The sequence below is a fragment of the Rhineura floridana genome, chromosome 2 (assembly GCF_030035675.1).
Source record: "Rhineura floridana isolate rRhiFlo1 chromosome 2, rRhiFlo1.hap2, whole genome shotgun sequence".
Lineage (NCBI taxonomy): Eukaryota > Metazoa > Chordata > Lepidosauria > Squamata > Rhineuridae > Rhineura > Rhineura floridana.
In genome coordinates, this window is record NC_084481.1 from 92284099 (window position 1) to 92307996 (window position 23898).

Genomic DNA, 23898 nt, shown 5'->3' on the forward strand with positions numbered 1-23898 from the left:
GGACAGAATTTTAAAAGCGTTAATGTACTCGGAAACAGTCCCTTTAGCTTGCTTCAGAGCGCCTAGTTGCTGCGCTACTGTTTCAGCTCTTTGCGGGTCTTGGAACATCTCGGTCATCTCCTGTATAAATCCTCTGTACCTTCTTAAGACAGTATCTTTTCTCACGAGATACGGAGTCACCCATTTTGCAGCTTCTCCCTCCAGGAGGCTAATCACGAAGGCCACTTTAGCCCCATCGTCTGGAAACTCCATGTGCCTGACATCCAGATATAACTCACATTGAGCCACGAAAGTTGCCAACTGATCACTTTGTCCCGCGTATTTTGGGGGCAATCCAATGGGAACCTTTACTGCGGCAGCTGGAGGGGCTGTTTGCATCTGGTCTATCGTGGCCTTCAAGGTTTGATTATCCGTCTTCAGCGCCTTGACTGCTGCTAGCAGGGCTTGGACATCTGTCTGCAATTCAGCTACCTTAGTCCTCAAGAGTTTCACTTCTTCCGTCTCAGAAGTGGGGTTCGTCCCCCTCGCTGCTCCCTTTGACATCTTGTCCCAGTCAAGTGAAGAGAGCGTTGAGGGTGATTTAGGTGGCTCTGTCAAGCTGTCAGGCCCAGGATGTGACTCAGGAACCAGACCAGAGGTTGTAGTTAATTCGTGTTTTATTAGAGTAATGTCCAACAAAGACTGCGCTTTCTCATGAAGCAATACAGGGATACAGGTCCTGCGACATTGGGAGAAAGTTGACAGAGCAAGGGGCTGCTTCCTGCCTGTTCTTTAAGAAGGGGCTAAACGGGCACGCAACCTTTTGCTCCTCCTTAACTCCCCCTCAGGTACTGCCCGCCTTCCCCCCCTTCTCTCCCGTCTTTTCAACCGTCTGCGTGTGCGTGGTGAGGGGGGAGGCATCACCTCCTCCTCTTCTGAAGTGTCCGATTCCCCTATGGGTGATAAAGGAGGAGCTGAGGGTAAACCATCTCTCCGCCTTTCTGCTGTGATCAGCCCCCCCTCTTGCTCTGAGCTGCGGAGAAGGGAGGGCCTGGGAATGTCTGGGGGGGATTCTAAAACTTCCAGGCTCTCAGGCTCCCCGTTGCTAGGCGACCCTATCTCTGGCATGTCCTCTGTTTCGGCTTCGCTCCACAGAGGGTAAGTTCCTCCCTCCTCCCTCTGCCAGCCATTTGAATCCTCTTCTGACAACCCCCCAGGAGCCCAGCTCATCCTCCCGACAAAGTTTCATATTCATCTTCTCCTTGAATGGGTGGTCAGTAGTAGACTCCAAGCACCACATTCCTTTTATTACTTGCCCCATTAATTTTAATCCAGATACTGATTCATTAGAAAAGATAATAATGCTGGGAAAAACAGAAGGGAGTAGAAAAAGAGGAAGGCCAAACAAGAGATGGATTGATTCCATAAAGGAAGCCACAGACCTGAACTTATAAGATCTGAACAGGGTGGTTCATGACAGATGCTCTTAGAGGTCACTGATTCATAGAGTCGCCATAAGTCGTAGTCGACTTGGAGGCACATAACAACAACTCTCTGTGGAGCTACCAAGCTCACCTTCTTGTATTTCTATGCAGGGTTATATATTTTTAACATATAGCGTGACTCCCTTTTTATTCCTTCTGTTCTTTTTGAACAAGTTGTATCCTTCAATTGCTGTATTCCAGTCATGCGAGTCATCCCGCCAAGTTTCAGTTATACCTATCAAGTCGTAATTACCCTCCTGTATTAAGAGTTCAAGTTTGTCCTGCTTGTTTCCCATGCTCTGCGCATTAGTATATAGACATTGAAGACCATGTGATTTCTGGTTTGGCTTCCTTACTACATTTTTCTGAGGACTGTTATTGGTCCCTATTAGAGCCGATCCCTCTGTTCCCGTTACTGTGCACAAGCATTCATCAGTTGTTACCACCAAGTTTACATCTCCCTCCCCCTTGGGATTCAGCTTAAAGTCCTCCTGATGAACTTCTCCATGCTGTGGCCAAACACATTGTTCCCAGTCCTTGTGAGATGCAACCCATCACTTGCCAGCATTCCATCTTCCAGGAAGCATAGCCCGCTGTCCCAGAATACAAATATCTCATGTCAGTACCACCTTCGCAGCCATTCATTCACACGGAGTATTTTTCTTTCCCTTTCTACTCCTCTTCTAAGTACTGGAAGGATGGATGAAAAAACTATCTGGGCCCCAAAGTCCTTGAGTTTCCTTCCCAGAGCTTCACATTCTGATGTGATTTCTTCATAGCTCCATTTGGCAGTATCATTTGTTCCCACATGGATGAGGAGAAAGGATACCTGCTGGTGGGCTTGATGAATGATGACAACTCTTCCATCACATCTGTAATCCGTTCTCCTGGTAGACAGCATACCTGGCGAGTCTACGGGTCTTCTTGGCATACTTGGGTTTCGATCCCATGCAGTAGGGAGTCTCCCACTACTAGTACTCTTCTCTTCTTGTGGGGCGTGGTTTCATTGTTCCTGCTTGAGTGAGCTTCAGCCTCTTGCTCGTTGTTGCACGGGGTCTCCTGTAATTCTTCCACCACAGTCTGTTTTCCAGTCTCATCCTTGAGTGGTTGAAAGCCGTTCCATAGTTCCACTGGTGATGAGTGTCTTCTAGCTCTTCTGCTCCTGTCACCCTTTCCCATGGAGTTTCCTCCACTTCGTTGCTCTTCTCAAAAGCAGTCTCCTCTTCTGCTACCACATGCTGTTGTTCTTTCACCCCCATTTCTCTTTGCTGCTGTTGTTCCAGCGTTCTGTCTAAGAACTTTTCATCTTCTCTTATAGTCCTCAGTGTGGCCACCCGCCGTTCCAGGCCTCTCACTTTTTGTTGCACGTGTACACCATGTTGTTCTCAGGCAAGAAAACAAACATGGCACACACCTTGCAGGTCACAACCACTGGAGTATCCTTCCTGTTCATATTCTCTTCTACCTTTTGTTTCTTTCTAACTACTTGTTTTGGAGTGGCCTATGCTTTGTCCTCTCCTACTTCAGGGTAAACTTGAGAGTCCCACTGGTATGCGGTGCACTGTACAAGAAGAATTAGTAATTTATTTTATTTTATTTTATTTAGGGACTTCCTCCTTGATCTCTCCTGTCAAACTCCTGTTTGCTGTCCCTGTTTGCTCACTCTCTGAAAGCTGGCTTGCTTGTCTCTCCTCTCCTGTGGACCAGCTGAGACAGCTCCCTCTGCTCTGCTCAATTAGCAGTCAGGAAACAGAAAATCCCAAAGAGTTCAAGTAAGTGAGTTTAAGATTGCAGCCTTTGGTGGTGTGAATTTCTAGAGAGTAGCTAATCGTATTAGTCTCTTGCAGCAAAAGCCAGGCTGTGACACCTTGAGACGAATACATTTATTATTATGGCATGAGCTTTCGTGGACTGCAGTCCACTTTAGATTTATGAAGTGTATTCTGAGTTGCAGCTACTTGCTTTGGAGGGAGGATTGTAATCAGTGAGATCAGAAGGAAATGAAATGCAGAAATGTACAGACAGTAATAATTACATTATTAACACTAGCCATTACCAAAAAACAGTAGTTGACGACACAGACATTTTGGCATTGGTAAGCTAACTAATACATGTAGTGTGATAAAAATCCATTGTGCCGATTGGATAGCATGGTGGGGCTGTGCTGCTTATCTGACCACCATCTGACTGAGTCACTGCAGTATACTGGAATGGAGAGGGGGAAGATCACAGGACGTTTGCACTGTGGTGACCTCACTGCTATGCCTATGTCCATTCTGGTATGCTTCAGTGACTCAGCCGGACAGAGGTCAGGAGAGTGGCACAGCCCCATCATGCCAGCCACTGCTGCTGCAATTTAGTGCGCAAGTGATAGTCCTGAACCATTTGATGTATTATAACTCAGAGATTTCACATGTTGCAGGCTCTCTTTGAAGTTCTTTTGCTGAAGGATGGCTACCTTAAGATCAGTTACAGAGTGTCCAAGGAAGCTAAAATGTTGTTTCACTGGATACTGCTATTGTTGCTATCAGATTTGTGCCCATTATTTTTTTGCATAGAGACTGACCTGCTTGACTTATGTAGAATGCAGAAGGGCATTGTTGGCAGATGATGGCATATATCACATTGGAAGATGAGCAGCAGAATGAACCCTTGAAGTTGCAGATGACATAATTAGGTCCTATAATAGTGCTGCCAGAGTAGATAGATGAAGGGACAAAAAGCACAGTGTTGGTCTGGTCCCTGGGTCCATATCTCTTATGTTGCCTGCTGTTGCTGGTGAGTAGCTGTCTAGGTTGGAGGGCTGTCTGCGAGCAATACAGGGCTGCCACCCAAGGCTTGTGGGAGGGAAACACCTAAGATGTGCTGAAGATCATTGTTACATTTGAGTGGTTTTAATTGAGAGCTGTGTCAACAAATGGTGGTCTGTCATTTTGTCTTCTAGGTCTGTTCTAAGGTAGACTGTTCCTGGGTACCAGTTTGGCCTTGTTGATCTGTTCCCTCCCCCCCCTTCACTGAGTAGGTGTTGTAGTCTGAGGAATGCCTGGTGCCTCACATTTTAGGTGTGAATCCCTGTCCAATGAGTCTGAAGAGATGTGGTTCTATTGTAGGGCTTGAATGTTGACACTGGACTTTGTGGTGTGTTCCAGTGGAAGTATATGTTAGTGAGTTTCCCATGTAAGGTGGTGCTTATATGTCCATTATGTAGTTGCACAATAGTAGTGTACAGAAAGTGCACTCTTGTGTGGAGTGATCTAGACTCAGTATGATGATGAAGCAGAAGCTATTGAAGTCCCAATGGAATTGTGCAAGTGCTTCTTGTGCATAATTCCAGATGATAAAGATGTCACTGATGTATCTCAGATAGAAGAGAGGCTTTGGGGATGGGAGCTGAGGAAGCGTTGTTCTAAATCACCCATGAAGATGCTGACATACTGTGGAGCCATGTGAGTGCCCATGGCAGTGCCACTCATCTGTGGACATTTGTTCTTCCCTTAGCTGAAATAATTGTAGATAAGGGTAAGTACAAAGTGACAGAGGTTGCTAGCTAGGTATGTTGTAGCCTCATCAAAGGTTGATATTTTTGATGGCTTGTAGTAGTCCACCTTTGTGAGGGATGTTGGTGTAAAGGGCAGTGGTGTCGTTCGCTTTGGGATCCAGTGCCCATTTTTCTGGTTTTGTGACTTTAGTCACTATTTATGAATTGTCAGTTTATACTGCAGAAAAGTTGCAGCAGTGGTAGTCATTGCAGTAGGGCAGAGCCACAAAGCTGCCCTCCTATCATGGCGTTGTTGCAGCTTACCTGGACGGGACTAGGGTGGTGTAAGGTGGCATCAAGGTCAGGCCTGTGTGGATGCACTGACAGAAACAGTGGATTGAGCCGATTGGTGCATTTACACAGTCCCAAACTTGCTGCTGCTCTATTCATGCCTCAGCTCTGTCCAGGTAAGTGGCAGTGATCACACTGGCTGCCATTGAGCTGCAGTCCTTTGCAAGACATTTGGGAGCAAGTATTCTTGAATCCAGGGACTGACTTCTGAATAAACACAGATAGGATCAGGCTGTAATCCTAAGTACACTTCTTATGGAATAAGCCCTACTGAACTTACTGGTATTTACTTCTGAGCATGCAGATTTAGGATTGTGCTAGAGTAGATAGTCTTCTGGAGTTACGGGTTTCTGTCTTGAGAAAATTGCCTTTCTGGGACAACCCAAGCCCTGGGTCTTTTGCACCTGGCCCCAGCTCTCCTACCCTTCCCCCCTTTTAAAAAAACTTGAAACATTACTTTGCTACAGGACTGCTGGGCATGTTGCAAAGCTCGGTGCCAGGGAAACCCCAGCCATCATCCACCTTCGTTTTCTCAGAAACCTAATTTGCACATATATTATCACATGCCTATTTGTGTCATGCGCCTAGGCCCTCAGTCTTTTAAGTACATAGCAACACCCATGCGATCCAGTAAGTGTAAAAGAAAAATGGAAATGGACTGCCTTTAAGTCGATCCCGACTTATGGCTACCCTATGAATAGCGTTTTCATGGTGAGCGGTATTCAGAGGGGGTTTATCATTGCCTCCCTCTGAGGCTAGTCCTCCCCAGCTGGCTAGGGCCTGCTCAGCTTGCCACAGCTGCACAAGCCAGCCCCTTCCTTGTCCGCAAGTGCCAGCTGGGGGGCAAGTGGCCTCCTTGGGACTATGCAGCTTGCCCACAGCTGCACAGGAGGCAGGGCATGTAACCCCTGAGCCACTCACTGTGGGGGTGATCTTTAGCTGGCCCTTGACACCCAGGAGACATGAGCGGGGATTTGAACTCACAGACTCTGGACTCCCAGCCAGGCTCTCCTCCCCACTGTGCTAAAAGAAACATAAGATCATTTCCTTTAAATGAGTCCTTTTCAGCATTAGTGGAATGGAGTCATCATCTCCATAATTTCATTATGGCCAGATTCTTATGCTAGAGAACAGTCCTTTGCTAGAGAACAGTCCTTTCCTGGCACCAAGTTTTCATATTTTACAGTTTTCTGGACAACTGACATGTTTTTTGGCTCTCCCAGGTGCAAAGATGCTCACTCACATGCACAGATACACAGCAAGCTCAGACCCCCTTCAGAGACTCTATCACGGTGGTACCAAGCAGGTGAGTATTTGTGCCTCAGCTGGTAAGAGAGTTCTTATTGTCCTCGTGTTTGAAATCCTGAGTAACTTACACTGACATTATCTTAGCTATTCCAGTGTACTTGGTGGAAAACACTGGCATGGGCATAGCTTTTCCTGTTAAATCTTTGGGTTCACATGTTAAGCTTTTCTTCTGATGGGTTCATGAACTGCATTATGTGTTTACTTTATTTCTTCAGAAGCTGATGGTGTCTGCACGGAGGAAGTCTTCAGGTTCCAGTGCAAGAAAAACCAGGAAGAGTACTTTCTGGGGTATTGAAGTAGCTGAGAGTCTCACCTGGCAAGGATGGTGCCTAGGAAAAGAATTCACAAAACATCTCATTTTGAGAAATGTGTGCCTGAAAACCCAGAAGCTGAGGTTCAGGTGTGTAGGCCATGTGAAAGGCAGAAGGAGCTGCCAGTTCTTTACCCCACATCTTCTTTCTACTTAGGTGGTAGCTAACGTTGTCACTCATTTGACACTCCCCACTCAACCCAATTCCACTGAGTAAAGCAGTGTTGATATTTCAAATGATACAAATGCATACATGTAGGATGAGGCAGTGCTCATTGCAAACCCAGCCCAACAGCAGCCTGATCCTATACATGTTTATTTAGATTGTGTTTATCCAGTGATTTCAATGGGACTTCTCCCAAGTAAATATGCATAGGATTGCCACAATATATATTTTATCTACTAATGTCTTGTAACAGATTGCCTGTGCATTTGGACTTTTTTACATATTTTGTTAGGTGATTAACATGTTTTGACAGGTATATCAGATACTTTTTCAGCTATGCGGCAATTTTAGTTTTCATCATGATTTATTTATTTATTTAGAACATTTATAACCAACCCTTCATCTCAATAGATCCCAGGCCATGTGCAAGATACAGATTCCATACAATTATATTAAAAAGTAATAAATAATACAACAATTAATTTAATTTAAACTATGAAAATAGATACCTACCACAACTGTTGCACTGGAGTGCTGAAAATGCTGGAGTAAATAGGTAAGTCTTTACTTGGTGATGAATATTTATATTTTTATTGCTGTCAAAGCATTATTTTTAAGCTTATTAGAGTTCTTTGAATCTGACAGTGGAAAATACGTTATGACTTTTCACAGTGTTATTTGTTTTACACGCCAGAGCACTATGTGTTCTTAAATCTTCATATTCATAATTTTTATTCTGTTTCAACTCACTTCCATCTCCACTTTCCATGGTCTTTTCGTTTTGTTTCCAGACCTCCTACGACTCGTTTCTTCATCACCGTTTTCCCACAGCCAATTCTGCTGAGTCCTGGGATGTCCATAACTCTGCCCATCATCTTCTGTCCTTTGGAAAAGGTAAACCAGGATTATATACCTATCTGTCTTCGAAAAGCACTAATATATTTGTAGTGGAGTAACATTCTCTCTGTGTCCTGCTTTAACTTAGCAGGCAAGGAAAGAGATATGACTATTGAACTGACTAGCCTGTGTGGGGATTGAGATAATGTGGTGCCCTATGTACCCCCTGCTGCTTCCCAAACTTGTTCATGGTTTGGGGTCACAAATACAAATCTGGGAAGAGGAAGGCTGAATCTCTCAAGCACAGTACAAATACTGATATATTCGTAATAGTGCAATACTGTATGTCCTTAACATTTACAATACTTTTATGATCACCTTCCATCTGCATAAACTTCCATAAAAACATAGGAAAATTTTCAGCAAAATACTGAAGCTAATGGTGAACTTCTTTTGTTTCCAGGCTCAATTTAAAGTGCTGGTAATAACCTTTAAAGCCCTAAAGGGCCTAGGAGCAGGTTATCTTAAGGAGAGTCTTCATCTGTATGATTCTGCCTGAGCCTTAAGATTGGCTCCAAGGCCTATTAGCTAAAAATTGTTTGGAGGGTACCACGGGCAGGGTTTTTTTTGGTGATAACACCATAGCTGTGAATTCTTTCCTGAGGAAGTGCAACAGGCTCTTTCTGTCTTCTCATTTTTAGATGGCTTTTGAAGATATTTTTTATGTGAGAGGCATTTTAAGACTGAGAGGCATTTAAGACTGACTTATGTGAGAGGCATTTTAAGACTGAGTCTGCCGTTCTTTTTTTTCTGCTGGTCTTTAATGCTGCTGTATGCTTTTAATTTTGATTTTTGTATTACGTATTGTCATGTAAGCTGCTTTGAAAAAAATGTGTTTGAAAAGTGAGGCAGAAGTAATTTAAATAAATGGACCTTATATGCTTGGCAGAGCTGCTTGTGCTCAGTCAGTCCTTTAGTTACGTCTCAGAATACATAAATGTGCCAATCCTGCTATGTGTATGTAGAAATGGCCTGCCTGTTCTTTGCATTTGGCATGGTGGAGGAGTTTAGCTTGATTATCCTCTTCTTCTGTTCTTATGCAGAAAGAGTATGAAGACAGCATCCTCTTTGAAAAACCAGAGGGAGAGTTCTCTGTTGCACTGCATGCCAAACTGCCACATCTTGATATGCTTTTTCCAGATAGTATCCAGATTCCTGCATGTGCTGTCTATGACAGTACAGAGGCTTCATTTACCATGTACAATGATGGGTGAGTGCATTTGCCTGTACCTCCAAAGTTGCTTACTTTCTGGATTTTGAGTAAGATCCATTATTCCTGCTGAGGTTATCACTAGAGGTTGCCATAATGTCTTCCCACATGTTACATATGAGTCACAGAAGTGCCTCTAATTTCTCCAAAGGGAATCTGTTTTGGATACTGTAGGAAGCTGTGAATGGGACACTGAGAATAGCAGTTTTGCCAGCCATCAGTACTAGCAGTGAGAAATGACAAGCTAATGGAGCCTTTAAGCTCAGCAGTAAACGTATTTGTACTTTATTTGGGTCTTTAAATCCTCCAGCTGTTTATTTAAGTATTTTAATACTGTACTGCACCAAAACAGTCAAAGGGTAGAGTACAGCAAAATATAATCCAACACAACCTAATGCCACAGCTCCTTACTGCAGACTTCATTCAGAGCAGGGATCACCAAGAGAGCCTCACCAACTGATTGTAATGAATGGACAGGTTGATGTGGGAGAAGGCACTGTCTGATAATTTTGGCCACAAGTTGTTCAGGGCTTTAAATCTCAACATACACATCTCAAATTGAGAGTAATGTTTGATCGGCTTGCTCCTCCCACCAGCATTCTGGCTGCAGCATTTTGCATTAGTTGCAACTTCCGTACCGTCTTCAAGGGTAGTCCCGCACAGAATGTGTTATAATAATCCAACCTGTGGTTACCAGAGTATGGATGGCTGTAGCCAAGTTATCCTTGCCCAGAAAAGGCTGCAGTTGGCACACTAGCTGAAGCTGTGCATAGGCATTTCTAGCAACTGAGGATACGTGGGCCTCAAGTAACAATGATGACTCCTGCACTGAGCAAGGGGTTGGACTCAATGGCCTTACAGGCACCTTCCAACACTACTATTCTTTGATTTTATGATTCTATGATGCTAGGAGCACCCTCAAACTATAAATTTGCTCCTTCAGGGAGCGTGCAACCATGTCCAGAAAAAACTTCTCTAAATCCTGGACCCTGGAATCACCCACTCACAATACCTTCATCTTGTCTGCATTCAGCCTTAATTTATTGGGAGAAATGCAGAATGGCTCACAGTCAAATAACTGGCAAGTACAGTAGGGCCCCACTTTACAGCACTTCGCTTTACAGCGTTTTGCTAGTGCGGCGGTCTCAATTAGACGCAATTAGACTAAAGCCCCAGTCATATGGCATTTGTTCCACTTTTACGGCAGTTTTCAGGCATCATGCGCCATCCTATTAAATGAGTTCCACTTTTCAGTGGTTTTCGCTTTTCGGTGGGGGTCTGGAACATAACACGCCGTATGAGTGAGGCCCTACTGTAGCGCAGACACAGATGAGTAAGAAGGCATGCAAAAAAAAGTCCTGCAAATTCAGACCCACTATGTCTCCTTTAGCTATATGGTTAGGTTTAATAGAAAGCTGCAGGGATCATGCAGCTTGCCCTGACTGCTCTGGCTGCTGAGATGAAGGTGACCAGTGCCTCCTGCTTCAGGTCACGAGCAGATGCTCAAGGTCATGGAAAAACTCTCTGTATATTTTGCATTATCCACTTGGCAAGAAACATGACTGCACAGCATATATAATCTTTTGCACTTCTGGCTTTATGTACAGTATTTCAGGAAACTGAGGGCATCACATTTTCCGATTCTTTGAGAAAAGCTATTTTGCCCTGATGGGGAGCCTTTGGTTTATATCAAGGGTAAGGAATGTTTTCCAGCCCTTGGACCACATTCCCTTCCAGGCAATTTTCTGGGGGGCCACATGTCAATGATGGGCAGGACCAGAGGCAAAAGTGGGCACAGCAATACATGAGAATTTCATGTTTGTACAATAGACTATTTTTTCACACTCAAACATTCCTGTCTATCCTCCACCCAGGTAAGCAAGGAGCATAGTCATAGTTCACTCAAGGAGGGTACAAAGCAGGGCTGGTAAGAGGTGTGGCTCAGGAGGGTGTGTTGCCTGGAGAGAGGCCTGAGGGCCACATAGAGAGGTCTGGAGGGCTGTATTTGGTTTGTGGGCCTGCGGTTGCTGATCCCTGGTTTATGGAGTGTGTTTATTCTAGAGATCTACTGACATGCTTTAGCTGGGAGGTGCCAGGTCCTTTCTGCCTTCTTCCTGCCCGTGGCATGTTGGATCCTGGTGAAGAGTGCACAGTGAAAGTGATCTTTCAACCTGAGGTGGCTCATGTGCATAACGTATCAGCAATATGCAGTTTTGGAGATACCCAGGAGCAGAAGACTATCAGGCTGAAAGCTGTTGGTGAGGATTTTAGACTCTAAAAAGAAGAGCACATAAAACATAGGCCATAACTTTAGATTTTATGGGCATCCTTTTTTCTTGCATAAGGGTTCATCTGCAGTACTGGAACCCTCTGAGATAAAGAAGGCATGTAATATAGTATCCCATCCTCTGTTTTGCAGAGGGTCTTAGCTGTCAGGTGTTCCCAATTGCTGGGAACATCTCCAATTTTTCATCTGTTTCTCTGTCTCTTGTTTCCCTTACCATTTTGCCATATATTCTCATTCTGTGTGCATCTGCCTAAAATTATGTCTATTGGCTGCTAGAAAGCTTTAGAAAACTTTCTAAATGTTTAGATACCACAAGCTATCCATTCAAAGAAGAGTACACTTCTTATGAAATGTAGTATATATATTGCTGGCTCCAAAAGGCCCCATGGAACTTAACACTTTAATTCCCATGTTCTTCCACAGGTAGTTTCCATCTTACGTAAAGACAACAGCTCTCTCTATATATAAATGTAGTTTCATTTCATTTTTATAGGAAGTTTGATCTTTCTCATTTCCATATGTTTTGTTTTTGATTATCCATAGTTTAGAGGGCTTCTGTCCTGCATTGAAAAGTTCATAGTCTGGAGATGTTCAGAAGGCAGATTACCTGTCCCCGAATGCTTGCTTGCTTGTTTGTTTATTTATTTATTTATTTATTAGATTTATGCTCTGCCCTTCTTCCCAGTAGGAGCCCAGGGTGGCAAACAAATCCTGGACCCTTTTGCTTTTGCTGCTGCTTGGTCCAGCCTAAAGCAAGAGCAAGAGGATGTGTTTGGATCTTTGGCACAGTGATGCAAATGCCCAAACCAACTTATTTTCCATGTAGGAAACTTCACTTTTGGGTTTTAAAATTAATATTTATTTTCTGCAGCTAAATATCCCCACCTGCTGGTGAATGTGCCGGGAGACTCATGTGAAGATGCCGGGCTGAGAAACTTCCGGGATGTGCTCTGCTTTGGTGCCATTGCTGCTGGCACCACTGTTGAAAAATGTGTGGATATCTTCAACGTGTCTGTGGTACAGGAAGTTGATGCTTGAGTTTGACAAACAGATTTATGCTCATTACCTAGATGTGTGCTTATAGGTCCAAGAATACATATCCAGATTCTGGTTTGTCAATGCATAGAGCATGCCTATCTTTTTCAGGACAGCTTCCGATAGATGGGTTATAGTGAGGTAAAATCTTGGCATGTCTTGAAAAATGAGAACTTGATGTGATGAAGCAATCATATGACTTTATAGCTTTACTCAAGCTCCTTATGATTTGTGTAACTCCCATGTAAGTACTTATCCAGAATTATTTTAAAGCCAATTCATATGATCACTTTGTGGGGTTTTCTCAATCCATATGGATTTTTCCCCCTTGCAAAGTTTTGTCTCACTCATTCTAGACCATATTCTGTAGCACCCTCCAATCAAATTTCCAAGAATGATCTATCGATCATGTCCTATTTACCCATGTTCATTTTCCTTACTGTTTTTGAGAGTAGTGGTAAAACCGGCTCCAAATTTACTAGACAAGGCAGTTAAGGCTTTACTAATCTTGATTAAGCAATCCTGAGTTATTCTTGCGTAGAAGTTCTCACTGAATTGTACTAAAGTCCATCTAGTCTGGCATTATTTGCTAGAATCCCAGCAATCAGCAAGTGGCAAGTGGCCAGTAGTAAGTGGTGGACAGTGCTGTGGTGGACAGCCCTTATTCCTGTTTTTTTCTTGTCTCCAAGGTCTATCTTTATAATATATATATTTGCTAGGTCTCAGAACATGGCTTCTTCATACCTAACCTTCTTCAAAGGACTCATTTACATAAACAATCCCTGTTTTGTCTCAGCTGCTTCTCCAAACCAATTGTTGGCTTCTACCTTTCAGTGCATTGGCGCCATTCTAGGTTGGGCCATTTTCCATCCACTTATGGCTGACATAGAAATATTTCTCATATGCATTAATGTTTCTGATAGAGTAGATGGAAATGAGAGTGAAATGTGTTCATTTGTATAACGGTGGTTCTTGAGATGTACCAGTACATGTCAGAAATGATTGTGTCATGGGACTTATTTGGGATTTCATCCTTTACGAGTAAATTATGGAAATGAGGATGAAACTTAGTTATTTCCCTGAGACGTTTGGCCTAACCTTAAATTTCTTTACAACTTAGTTGTAAACAGCAGTTGTAAACATTCATTGCATAATTGACATTTACCATAATAGATGATTTTATTTATTCATTCACTGTATACTCCATTTCTAGCAACACCCTCAAAACAGCTACATAATATGGCAGTTTTCTCTAAATGCATACAGTAGGTGGCAACATTTCCCTGGGAATCTTGAAGGGAACTCTGTGAAGAGAGCTTAGCTGCCAAGAATGGCAGGAGCCTGCACATAGCTCACTTCATGAGAGAAGGCAGCCAGGTGCTGGTGAGTTTCCATTCTGCCAAAATCTTTAAGGTGTGTTTTCAGTATCCCCTGCATTGTAGGCACAGGAACACAAGGCAGCTCTGTTGAGTGTTCTTCATTTTAATCCCCATATCCCTCCAGCACAGTGTCTCAGGAACTAAGACTGCTGGTCTCCAGGTGCATCACCTCTTACTCAAAGTGGATTATGAGTGTCTTGCATGGGAATTTTCTGAAGGTTCCATCAGAAGAAAGATGTGCTTCAGACTCAAATGGCATAAGCTGCTGAATTGAACAGTAGGCTTCTTGATGAGAGGGATAGTAAAGTAACTCTTTCTGTGCCTTGACAGGTCAGTGCCCCATTCAGGATTGAGAGAGCAAAGGAGCTAGTGTTTCGTGATCGTGTCTTTTCCTGTGATGCCACCCAAGCTATTGCTCCAGCTCGTGGGAAGTCAGTCGTTCCTGTGCAGTTCAGCCCACACACTGTGGGTGTAAAGAGTGTGGACTACTTCACTGTTATGCCTATTGGGAGCAGCACACATTCTGTGCTGAAGGTGACAGGATCATGCAAAGGTACAAGGCAGGAAGAGCCCTTTTGCTTTGCCATGCTGCATCAAAGCATGTTTACTGGTATATCACGTTTGATCCAAGCAGATTTGGGTTCCAGAACCTTGCTGGACATTCAGCTATAGCCAAAGCATGTACAAGAGGTTGTGTCCAGTGATTTCAAATCTCAGCTTGTTCTACATTCCAGAAGCATTTCCATTCCAAGAGTAGTGGGCTGTTGTAGAATATAGTAAGTTGCAATCAGAGATTGTTTGGCTGTGGACTCTATTCTTGTCTATTCTTGTGATTGTCACCCCTGAATTGGTGCTGATCTGTGTTGTTGTGTAAATTTGTATATTTGTTAAGCAGAGCAACAGCTGTCTGAAATGTGTGTGTGCCAGTGTGTGCATTTACCTAAGAAGGCAGGCTTTTACCCTGCATTGAGATTGCTGAGACTTAAGACTTAGTAAAATAAGAAAAGCTACTTTATTTATAGAAATACATAGTAGATATGAAAGGCATACCTCATTCTAACTAACTAGCTAAGTTGGAGGCATAATGCCCAGGCTTGGGAGTTGCCCCCATGGCTTAGGAGAGAGAGCAGAGACAAAGGTGTCTCCTCCCAGACAGTCAAAGAAGAGAAGAGAGGAAAGGGTGGAAGGAGAAGGGGCAGATAAGCTTCCTTAAGACATATCAGTCTAACAAGGGACAGAGAAGGAAGTCAGTCAGAGCATCACAGGTAAAGGTAATCAAGCCTATCCATCTGGAGGTCCCTAACTCTATCTCCCTTCTGGAACATAAACAAGAGAACAAAACAGGAATTGCTCTTGCACCACTTCCAGCAATCTGTAAACTGATCTATGACATAGCTGTCACCTCAGCCACTGGCTGCTGGACAGCAGCATGTGGTATCTCCTACTTGCAGTATCAAACAGAACCCTGTCCTCCTAGCAGAAAGAGGCTGACCTTGTCTAGGTGGGAGGGACTCTGTGTGTGTTTTCATGCCACTGTGTGAGTGAGAATGTCTCTATATATTTGGGAGCACTGCTGAACGGAGAAAGGTGGTAAGGATCAATAACTTTTGTAGCAACAATTGTAACAACCAACCCTCAGGAAAAAAATACTAGGAACCATTGGTATACAAACCACTACCACCTCTTTCTCAGCAGCAGCGGTGGTGTGAAAATTGGCCCTGTTTGTCATTCCAGGTCCTGAGGTTTCTTTTCAGCATCCTTTTGTCTACTTTAGCTGCATTAACCTTGGGGAGTACTTAATTCAGCCCTTGGAGATGACCAACACCTCTGATGTCCCAGCCTACTATCAATTTGACATTGACTGCAAACAGAGTGTCTTTTCCTTTGACCGCCCTTGTGGGATTTTGGGTGGGATGTCTACTATCACACTGAAGGTGATCTTCCAGCCCACCTACCCAATCATTTGCTACCGGCGAGTTGCGTGCCTTGTCCATCATCAGGTAAGAGAGCTAGGGTGCATCTCCCATTGAAACAGGTCTGTTGGTTATGTGTAGGTGGTGTGTGGATACCATTCCATTCAGGGAACAGCTGCATATCTTTTGATTGGCTGTTATGCTTTATAAGGCAACTCTGCTTATATGGAAATCCTGCGGTCTCAGACCAGTGTCTCCTTTTTCACATCTTGGACAGTATTAACTTGCCCAGAGGAACTGGGTTTGATCCAGGCTCTTAAGCAGAGCTTGGAAAAGTTACTTTTTTGAACTATAACTCCCATCAGCCCAATCCAGTGGCCATGCTGGCTGGGGCTGATGGGAGTTGTAGTTCAAAAAAGTAACTTTTCCAAGCTCTGCTCTTAAGCTTCATAGTTTTGCAAGTTGCACTTAGTCTTCAAGCCCTGACATGAAGGCTTGTCTTTCTCATGAGCAGAGATGTTGATTTCAACTCATTACCCTGTGCTGAATTGTGGGGATAAGAGAAGCTGACCTCCAGGCAGATTTTGAAATGCAGAGAAGGACAGGGCATCTCCCCAAGGCAATTTCCTGCATTCCAGTTCAGGATGGTAGCGCATAACCAAGAGCGCATGAAGCATCCTTACAAAAGTTCTGTGTCTTTTGCCTAGGACATCCTGTACTCAAAACAGGAGGCAGCTGCTCAGAATGCACAATACTGCTGATTCTACAGTGGTCTGTATTGGTTGTGGGGACCACTGCAACCTGAAGCACCTAGGCTGTGTTTGCTATGGGAGTTGGATCTAGTGGAACAGAGCATTCAGTTCCCTGAATGAGAGCTTTGTGAATACACACACAACCAGCACAGCATAGTTGTTAGAGTGTTGAGCTAAGACATGGGAAACCTAGGTACAAATCCCAGCTTAGTTATTGAGCCAGTTGGGTAGACATGGGCAAGTGATTATCTTGCAGCCTAGATTCTTTCACTGGATTGTTCACTGCAATTCCTGGAACACTAATAATAAAACAAATGCACTTAGTGGACCACTTTACTGGTGTGTAACCTTTCTTACTTTAATGAAGACTAGCTCTTGAAAGCATGAGAAGGTGACTGGAAAATTTGAGTGAGGACCCCTTTAAATGTCACTGTAAACATGGGAGCTGTTTTTCTCTTGTACAGTTGGGGTAATGCTTAAATGGCCATCCACGTGGGTGGCCTTTCTCATGGAATCAATAACCCCAAGCCCTATGGGGAGCTGATTCTGAGATCAGGTCCCACATGATTGGCCCCTTCACATGCGTTTGGTTCATTTAAAGGCTCCTATAGTTGTGTGGAAGCGCTCACAGAAAAGTGGGTCCTGAACTGGGAGGCAGGGGTGGGGCAGGGAGGATACTTTTAAGGGCCCCAGTACAATGTACTAGGAAGAGAGAGCTGCAGAATTATAATCCTGAAAAAAATGAAGGCAATGTGGACTGTTTTTTCCTTCTGGTGTCTCTCAGGATCCATTGTTCCTGGATTTGATTGGGACATGCCACTCGGAAACAATGAACCCAGACATTCTGAAATTGAAGGACCTTACCAGGTACAGGACACACATGGCCAGAGGACTGACTTTTTTCCCACCGGACATTCTGGGCACGATGCTGAAGGAGGGCAAACTGTTGGTGGATGAAAAGGGAGCTCTCACGCTCCCACTAGAGGTAATGCCTGCTTCCTACAAGGGCCAAGCTTACTAAGTTCTGCTGCCTTGGATATAGATTCCTCACCTGACGAACAGTGATGTCTTGGTGCCTGTGTCCATGCTCATACTAAATTTGCAACTGTGTAGTCAGTCATCTCAATTGCCAGGCTTTGGATACTTGCTTAAGTGCCAGAATACACAACTGAGTATAGCAGAGGGAGGAGACTCAGGCCTGAGGCCCAGATGTAGCTTTGAATAAGGTGTTTGTCTTCTGTTTAGGCAGACACCTCTCCTTTTTTTTCCTTTTCAGATGCTGGAGGACAAGCCCCCTGAGGAGTATCCTGTTATTGAGCCCATGGTTGAATATTTCCATGATGGTATAAGCAGCGATCTCACTGTGTTTCCTCCCCACGTCAGCCTTAGCATCAAGGAATATGATTTTGGCTGCTGTGCAGAGCTTCAAGAGGTAGAGCCTCTCCCTCTCTGTGTGACCAATCACACAAAGGGAAAGATCACTGTTATGTGGACAAACAACCCAGATAGTCCTTTTCAGGTGATCCCAGACAGTTGTGACATCCCATCTCTGAAGACTATGGCTTTCCGCATAACCTTCCAGCCTCCCCTGCTCAATTCCATGTATGCAGCTGAAGTGGAGGGCTTTGCCTTCTACAAGGTAGGTAGAAATTGGGTGTCCAAAGCATTAACATTTATGACATAGAAGTTCCAGCCTCAGTCTTCCTGAATTCAAAATTCATGAGAGGATGACTAGAAAAAAAGATTGTCCACTCATCACCTCTAGAGCTGGCTGATTGGCTGGCACAGAAAGTGTTGATAAAAGCTGCCTCTAGCGGAATGTGAATCCACCATGTCCTCTGAGAAAGCAAGAGGGAACTGGTTTTAAAAAGGGAATAATGATCACTGATGGCATTTCTGGTGAAGGGAAGTTATTTTTCTTTTCTGCTATAAAATTCTGGCTTAGAACCTGATGACAGAGTATTAATGCAGTGCACAGATGAAGCCCTGCTGTGGTATGCCAGAGAGATCTCAACACACTTTGTTTTTTGGTCACTGGCAGGTGCTGCGACACTACAACAACATTGAGGAGCCTTTCACCATGTGCCCATCCTGGAACTTGGCCATCCGTTTGCACGGACACACTTTTCAACCTGGGCGGCAGCACTTCATCCCGCAATACACCTTGGACTGCCACAAGGTGAGAGGGATAGCCTTAATCTTCTGGGGAGAGATGTTTGTCATCCACAGCCTGTAAGAGAGAAAGGATTTGTTGTTAATTTTGACATGTTTGTGTGCAAAGTGCTTCATGATATTTATTTAGTTTGCCAGCAATCCTGAGAGGTTAGGTTCGTATCCAGCTAACTTATTCTCTGAGCTCAAGGATTTCTGCTTCTGCAATAGAACTCCCCCCTAAATCTGTTATGGAAGTTCTCCCAACCTTCTGGAGCAAATTTGGGGAAGGCGTGGGGTGTGCACAGAGAGGAGGGGGGAAGGTCCATTGTGCCAGTGGAAATTCTTGCATTGATAGAACTAGTTAGTTGGATACCACTCTTCATTTCTGTTGTTTCCATTTTACAGAAAGGGAACAAAGTTTGGAAAGCTATGTGGTGTGGTTGGTCACAGAGATTACAACCTGGGCATACTGAAGGCCCACAGTTTATCCATTAGGCTACGCTGTCTTTCTTTCTTCTTCAATGTGCTTACAAATCTAGCCAGAGTCTTTCACTGTATACCTTCCTGATGAAGGAGAGGTTGGAGTGTGCTTCTTCTCTCTTCCCTCTCCTCAGCTACTAGAGAGGAAATTCTTATTTCTTCCTCGGTAGAGCTTCTGGGTTAGCATATCTTTGCTGGTGCTTCAACCAGCTCAGTAACTACAGAAGTCAGCAAGAGGTCCATCCTCAATGGAAAATAATTATTTATTTATTTAACAAAATTTATAGGCTGCTTGAATTTAAAGACCTCTAAGCGGCTTGCAAAAACCATTAAAGTTATCAATAAAACAGTTAAAAACAAGTAATTAAAACATATTTAATACAGTTATAATAGCTACTAACTAAAAAAAATCCAAACGGGTAAACGTCTATGTGTCTGGATAGATTTGCCTTAACAAAAAAGTTTTAAGCAGGCACCGAAAGGAGTACAGGGAAGGTGCCTGCCTGATGTCAGTAGGCAGGGAGTTCCAAAGGGCAGGTGCTGCCGCATTAAAAGAGCGGTTTCACACGTGTGGAATGAGTATTATGTGGCACCTGTAACAGGCTTCTTCTGCAGAGCGAAGTGCTCAAGTGGGCACGCATGGGGTAAGGCGGTCTTGCAAGTAAACTGGTCCTGAGCTGTTAAGGGCTTTATATAACAGTTGTAACATCTGGAACTTGGCCTGGTAACAAATTGGCAACTAGTACAGATCTCTGAGCAGAGGTGTTACATGCTGACAGGATCTCATCCCCATCAGCAATCTGGCTGCAGCATTCTGCACTAATTGCAGTTTCTGGGTCACGTGCCAGGGAAGCCCCATGTAGAGTGCATTGCAGTAATCCAGTCTTGAAGTCACCAATGCCTCAACAACTGTGGCCAAGCTCTCCCAGTTCAGGAATGGTCATAGTTGTCTCAGCAGATGCAGCCGATAAAAGGCACTTCTAGCTACTGAGACTATCTGGGCCTCCACTGACGGAGCTGGATCCAGAAGCACCCCCAGACTGTGTACCTGCTCCTTCATGGGGAGTGCAACCCCATTCAGGGCAGGCAATTAACTATTTCTCAGACACTGGGAAGCACTACCATAGTGCCTCCATCTTGCTAGGATTCAAGATCAGCATATTTTCTTTCATCCATCCCACCACTGTCCAGGCCCTGCACAGCCTCTCCTGATTTGGATATTATGGAGAAGTAGAGCTGAGAGTCATCAGCATACCAATGACATCTTGCCCCAAAACTCCTAATAACTGCTCCCAGCGACTTCATATAGATATTAAATAGCATTAAGAATGAGATTTTCCAGTTTTACAGCATGGTCAAAGCACATATCTCTTTGTAGTCCCTGTCTTTATTTTGGGAGTTGAGTGAGTCAATTTATTATTATTCCCATTATACAGATGGGAAATGGAGGCAAATTTTCCTGTTATAAAGATGAGGAATGGCACGTAGCAAGCACTTGTCCATGCCTGGGTTTTTGAAATAACTGTTCCTCCTTTAATTCTGTTAGGGTGTGTACAGGCATGCATGAGTGGTGAGCCTGCCATGGAAGCACACTGACTATGTTTTGGTCAGTTTAAGTTTAGGGGAAACCTATTTTTCCAATTTGCTGTTGAAGAGGCTGTGCACAGTGCAGAGTGGCTGGCCTTTATGTCAATCATGAAACTATCTCCCCCATTTTGAGAACAGTTTTTTAAACATAAAAAAGTATCTTAAACCTTTTTTTTGAGCACTGAACAAATGTTTGATCAGATGAATAAGCAAGGAACTTGGAAAACAAACCAGAACTTCCAAGTGAATAGCTCGCCTGAAGTGTGAAAGGAGGGGTAAAGAGTAAGAGGCTATCAGACTTTGATCTGGAGGCTGCATATGTTTCTTCTGAGAAGGTGGCAGGATGCTGATCTCACAACAGAATAATATATGAACACTCCCCTTTGCAGGTGCAGTAGCCCCTGAATCATTCATTTACCCCAAAGCTAATTTTTGCACAGGTGTAGTTTGCAAGAGACTTCAGGATTATAATCAATGTGTAACAGTGCGTGTTTGGGATTTTTATTTTGTGGTTCTGTATCTATGAAATGGAATGTGAGGTAAGAACATTCAACTCATGGAACTGAATTTGCAATGTGAGCCAGATTTTATGCATTTTATGTGCCTTCATTGCATTCTTTATATCTTTTGAAGACATTGTAGCCTTCCCCAGTGGTATCTTCAAGGCAGAGATGCTAAGAAGAAAGTAAATGCACATGAACTTTTCCTCCAAGCAAAACCTCTTCCTGTCTTCTAGGTCTTCCCTCCAGTGTGCCCAAACACAACCACGTACCGCAGCATGCTGCTCTGCAATGTGGGCAGCAGTGCCATAAGCTTCAGCATAAGCCGGGAGAAGTGTCCTGCTGTCCTGGTCAAGCCCAGCTGTGGGTATATTGCACCTGGATCCCACCAGATCTTCCTGCTCTCAACCTGCCCTGTGGAAACATCTATACAGCAGCACATCTTGTCCTTGCATTTCAATTTCTGGCCCTCATTCACCCAGGTAGGGGCAGGGAGATGTAGACTCTCCCTTTCATTCTCCGCCCTATTTTATCACTATACGGTGAAGAGCAACACGGCCATGCTCCTTCACCTTACCTGTACCACTTTATGACTTAACCTGCCCATTGTTTTATTTTAATATTTTGAATGCTTTAGAGGCTAAGCATACCCCTTCTGTACCATTTCAACATGAGAGCATTCATTCAGCCTTTTAAAAAAATGTGGCAAGTGCCAGGCAACTTGGGCTACCACCTCGACCCACAGCAGCGCCATTTTATAAGCCCTTTTTCTTTCTTTTCTTTAGTTCTTTGATGTACTGGAAAGCACATCTACCCCTTTAAAACAAAAAACAAAAAAAGCATGGGTGTTGGCCTTCCATATATTAAATGTAGCCTGGACATTGCACTGTTGTCTTGTGGCCTAAATGAGGTTCAGGTATGCATTATTTTTAATTTTTTCAGTCTGCTTATTGGCTGCAAAATAGATCCCAAGACAATTTAGGGCACTTTTAAAATACAATTCAAAATCAGACAAATCAGTTTAGGATAAACAAGATTTTTTAAAAAACCCAGTCATGCATTAAAACAATCAAATAAAACAGGTTGCTGAGGCAGTGCAGGATAAACTAGATAACCATGTGGAAATGGGCAGCTGTTTCTTGATATGTAGCTCCATGAGATTAACTGAGTTCTGCACAAATGCCCTATGGTTTCCTTTGCAGGGTTCAGTTAGTCAGTTAATTAGTTAATTAGTTGTTTAATTTCTTGTTAATATATGGGAGGAATAGAGAGGGACTCAGATTATCGACAGCAATAAGTGTAAAAGAATTTAGTGTACTCCATTACTTGTAAGCGGTATATCCCGTTAAATTTTTTCTTTTGTTGTTGTGATTGCTGTCTATTTTTCTGGAGTCAGTGTAGATCTTTCTGTAAAAAATAAAAAGGTTTTTTTTTAAAAGAAGTGCTACCTTAAAGAAGGCACCTAGAGCCTCTGTAACAATTTTGTTATTAATTGAGGAGGGGCTGTAGCTCCATGGTAGAGCACATGCTTTGCATGCACAAGGTCCCAGGTTCAATCCTCAGCATCTCCAGGTAGGGCTGAGAAAAGATTCCTGTCTGAAACCCTGGAGAGCTGCAGCCAATCAGTGTGAACAATACTGAGTTAGATGGACTAATTGGTGGGACACGGTTATCCCTAGATATAAACTATATCGGAAGGACAGGGAAGGATGCATTGGAAGTGGTGTCACTCTATATGTGAAAGAGGGCATTGAATCCAGCAAGCTAGAAACCCCCAAAGAAGCAGACTCCTCCATAGAATCATTATGGGTGGTGATACCACACCCCAAAAGTAAATTACTACTGGGGACGTTCTGTTCTCCCCCTGATCAAAACACTCTGGAAGATCTTGAGATGAGAAATGAAATCGAGGAAGCATCCAAACTAGGAAATGTTTTAGTAATGGGTGACTTCCACTACCCTGACATAGACTGGCTACATATGTGTTCCAGTCACAACAAAGAAGCAAAATTTCTCGATACCCTAAATAACTGTGCCCTAGAACAGTTGGTCATGGAACTGATCAGAGGGACTTAATCTTGAGTGGCACCCAGAACCTGGTGCAAGATGTGAGCTTTGTCAAACCAACTGGGAACAGTGACCATAGTGCTATTAAATTAAACATACATGTAAATGGCCAATTGCCAAGAAAATCCAACACAGTCACATCTGACTTCAAAAGAGGAAACTTCCCCAAAATGAGGGGATTGATAAAAAGAAAGTTGAGAGACAAAGTCCAGAGTGTCAAATCACTCCAAAATGCTTGGGGGTTGTTTAACAACACAATAATAGAAGCTCAACTAGAGTATATACCGCAGATCAGGAAAGGTACCACCAGGGTCAAAAGGATGCCAGCATGGTCAACGGGCAGAGTCAAAGAAGCTATTAGAGGCAAGAAGGCCTTTGTCAAAAAATGGAATTCTTGTCCAAATGAGGAAAATAGAAAGGAACAAAAACTCTGGCAAAACAAATGTAAGAAGACAATAAAGGATGCTAAAAAGAGAATTTGAGTACATTGCTAAGAACATAACCAACAACAAAAACTTCTTTGATGTTGTTATGTGCCTTCAAGTCGATTACAACTTATGG

General features: G+C 43.5%; 1 protein-coding gene across 2 annotated transcripts in view; it reads left to right on the top strand.

The window, feature by feature from the left end:
* The first annotated feature begins 3132 nt into the window (after window positions 1-3132).
* CFAP65 (cilia and flagella associated protein 65) overlaps window positions 3133-23898 on the top strand; it is a 46957-nt gene continuing 26191 nt past the window's right edge. The window contains exons 1-13 of one of the 2 annotated variants that reach the window (XM_061609337.1): window positions 3133-3235; window positions 6516-6598; window positions 6816-7000; window positions 7868-7970; window positions 9017-9183; window positions 11245-11441; window positions 12342-12487; window positions 14215-14437; window positions 15619-15884; window positions 17334-17534; window positions 17826-18188; window positions 18591-18728; window positions 21507-21752. In XM_061609337.1, coding sequence (XP_061465321.1) covers window positions 6524-6598; window positions 6816-7000; window positions 7868-7970; window positions 9017-9183; window positions 11245-11441; window positions 12342-12487; window positions 14215-14437; window positions 15619-15884; window positions 17334-17534; window positions 17826-18188; window positions 18591-18728; window positions 21507-21752 — 2310 coding nt within the window. In that variant the 5' untranslated portion in view covers window positions 3133-3235; window positions 6516-6523. The remainder of the gene's footprint in view (window positions 3236-6515; window positions 6599-6815; window positions 7001-7867; window positions 7971-9016; window positions 9184-11244; window positions 11442-12341; window positions 12488-14214; window positions 14438-15618; window positions 15885-17333; window positions 17535-17825; window positions 18189-18590; window positions 18729-21506; window positions 21753-23898) is intronic. The other variant, XM_061609336.1, reaches the window with a different exon arrangement.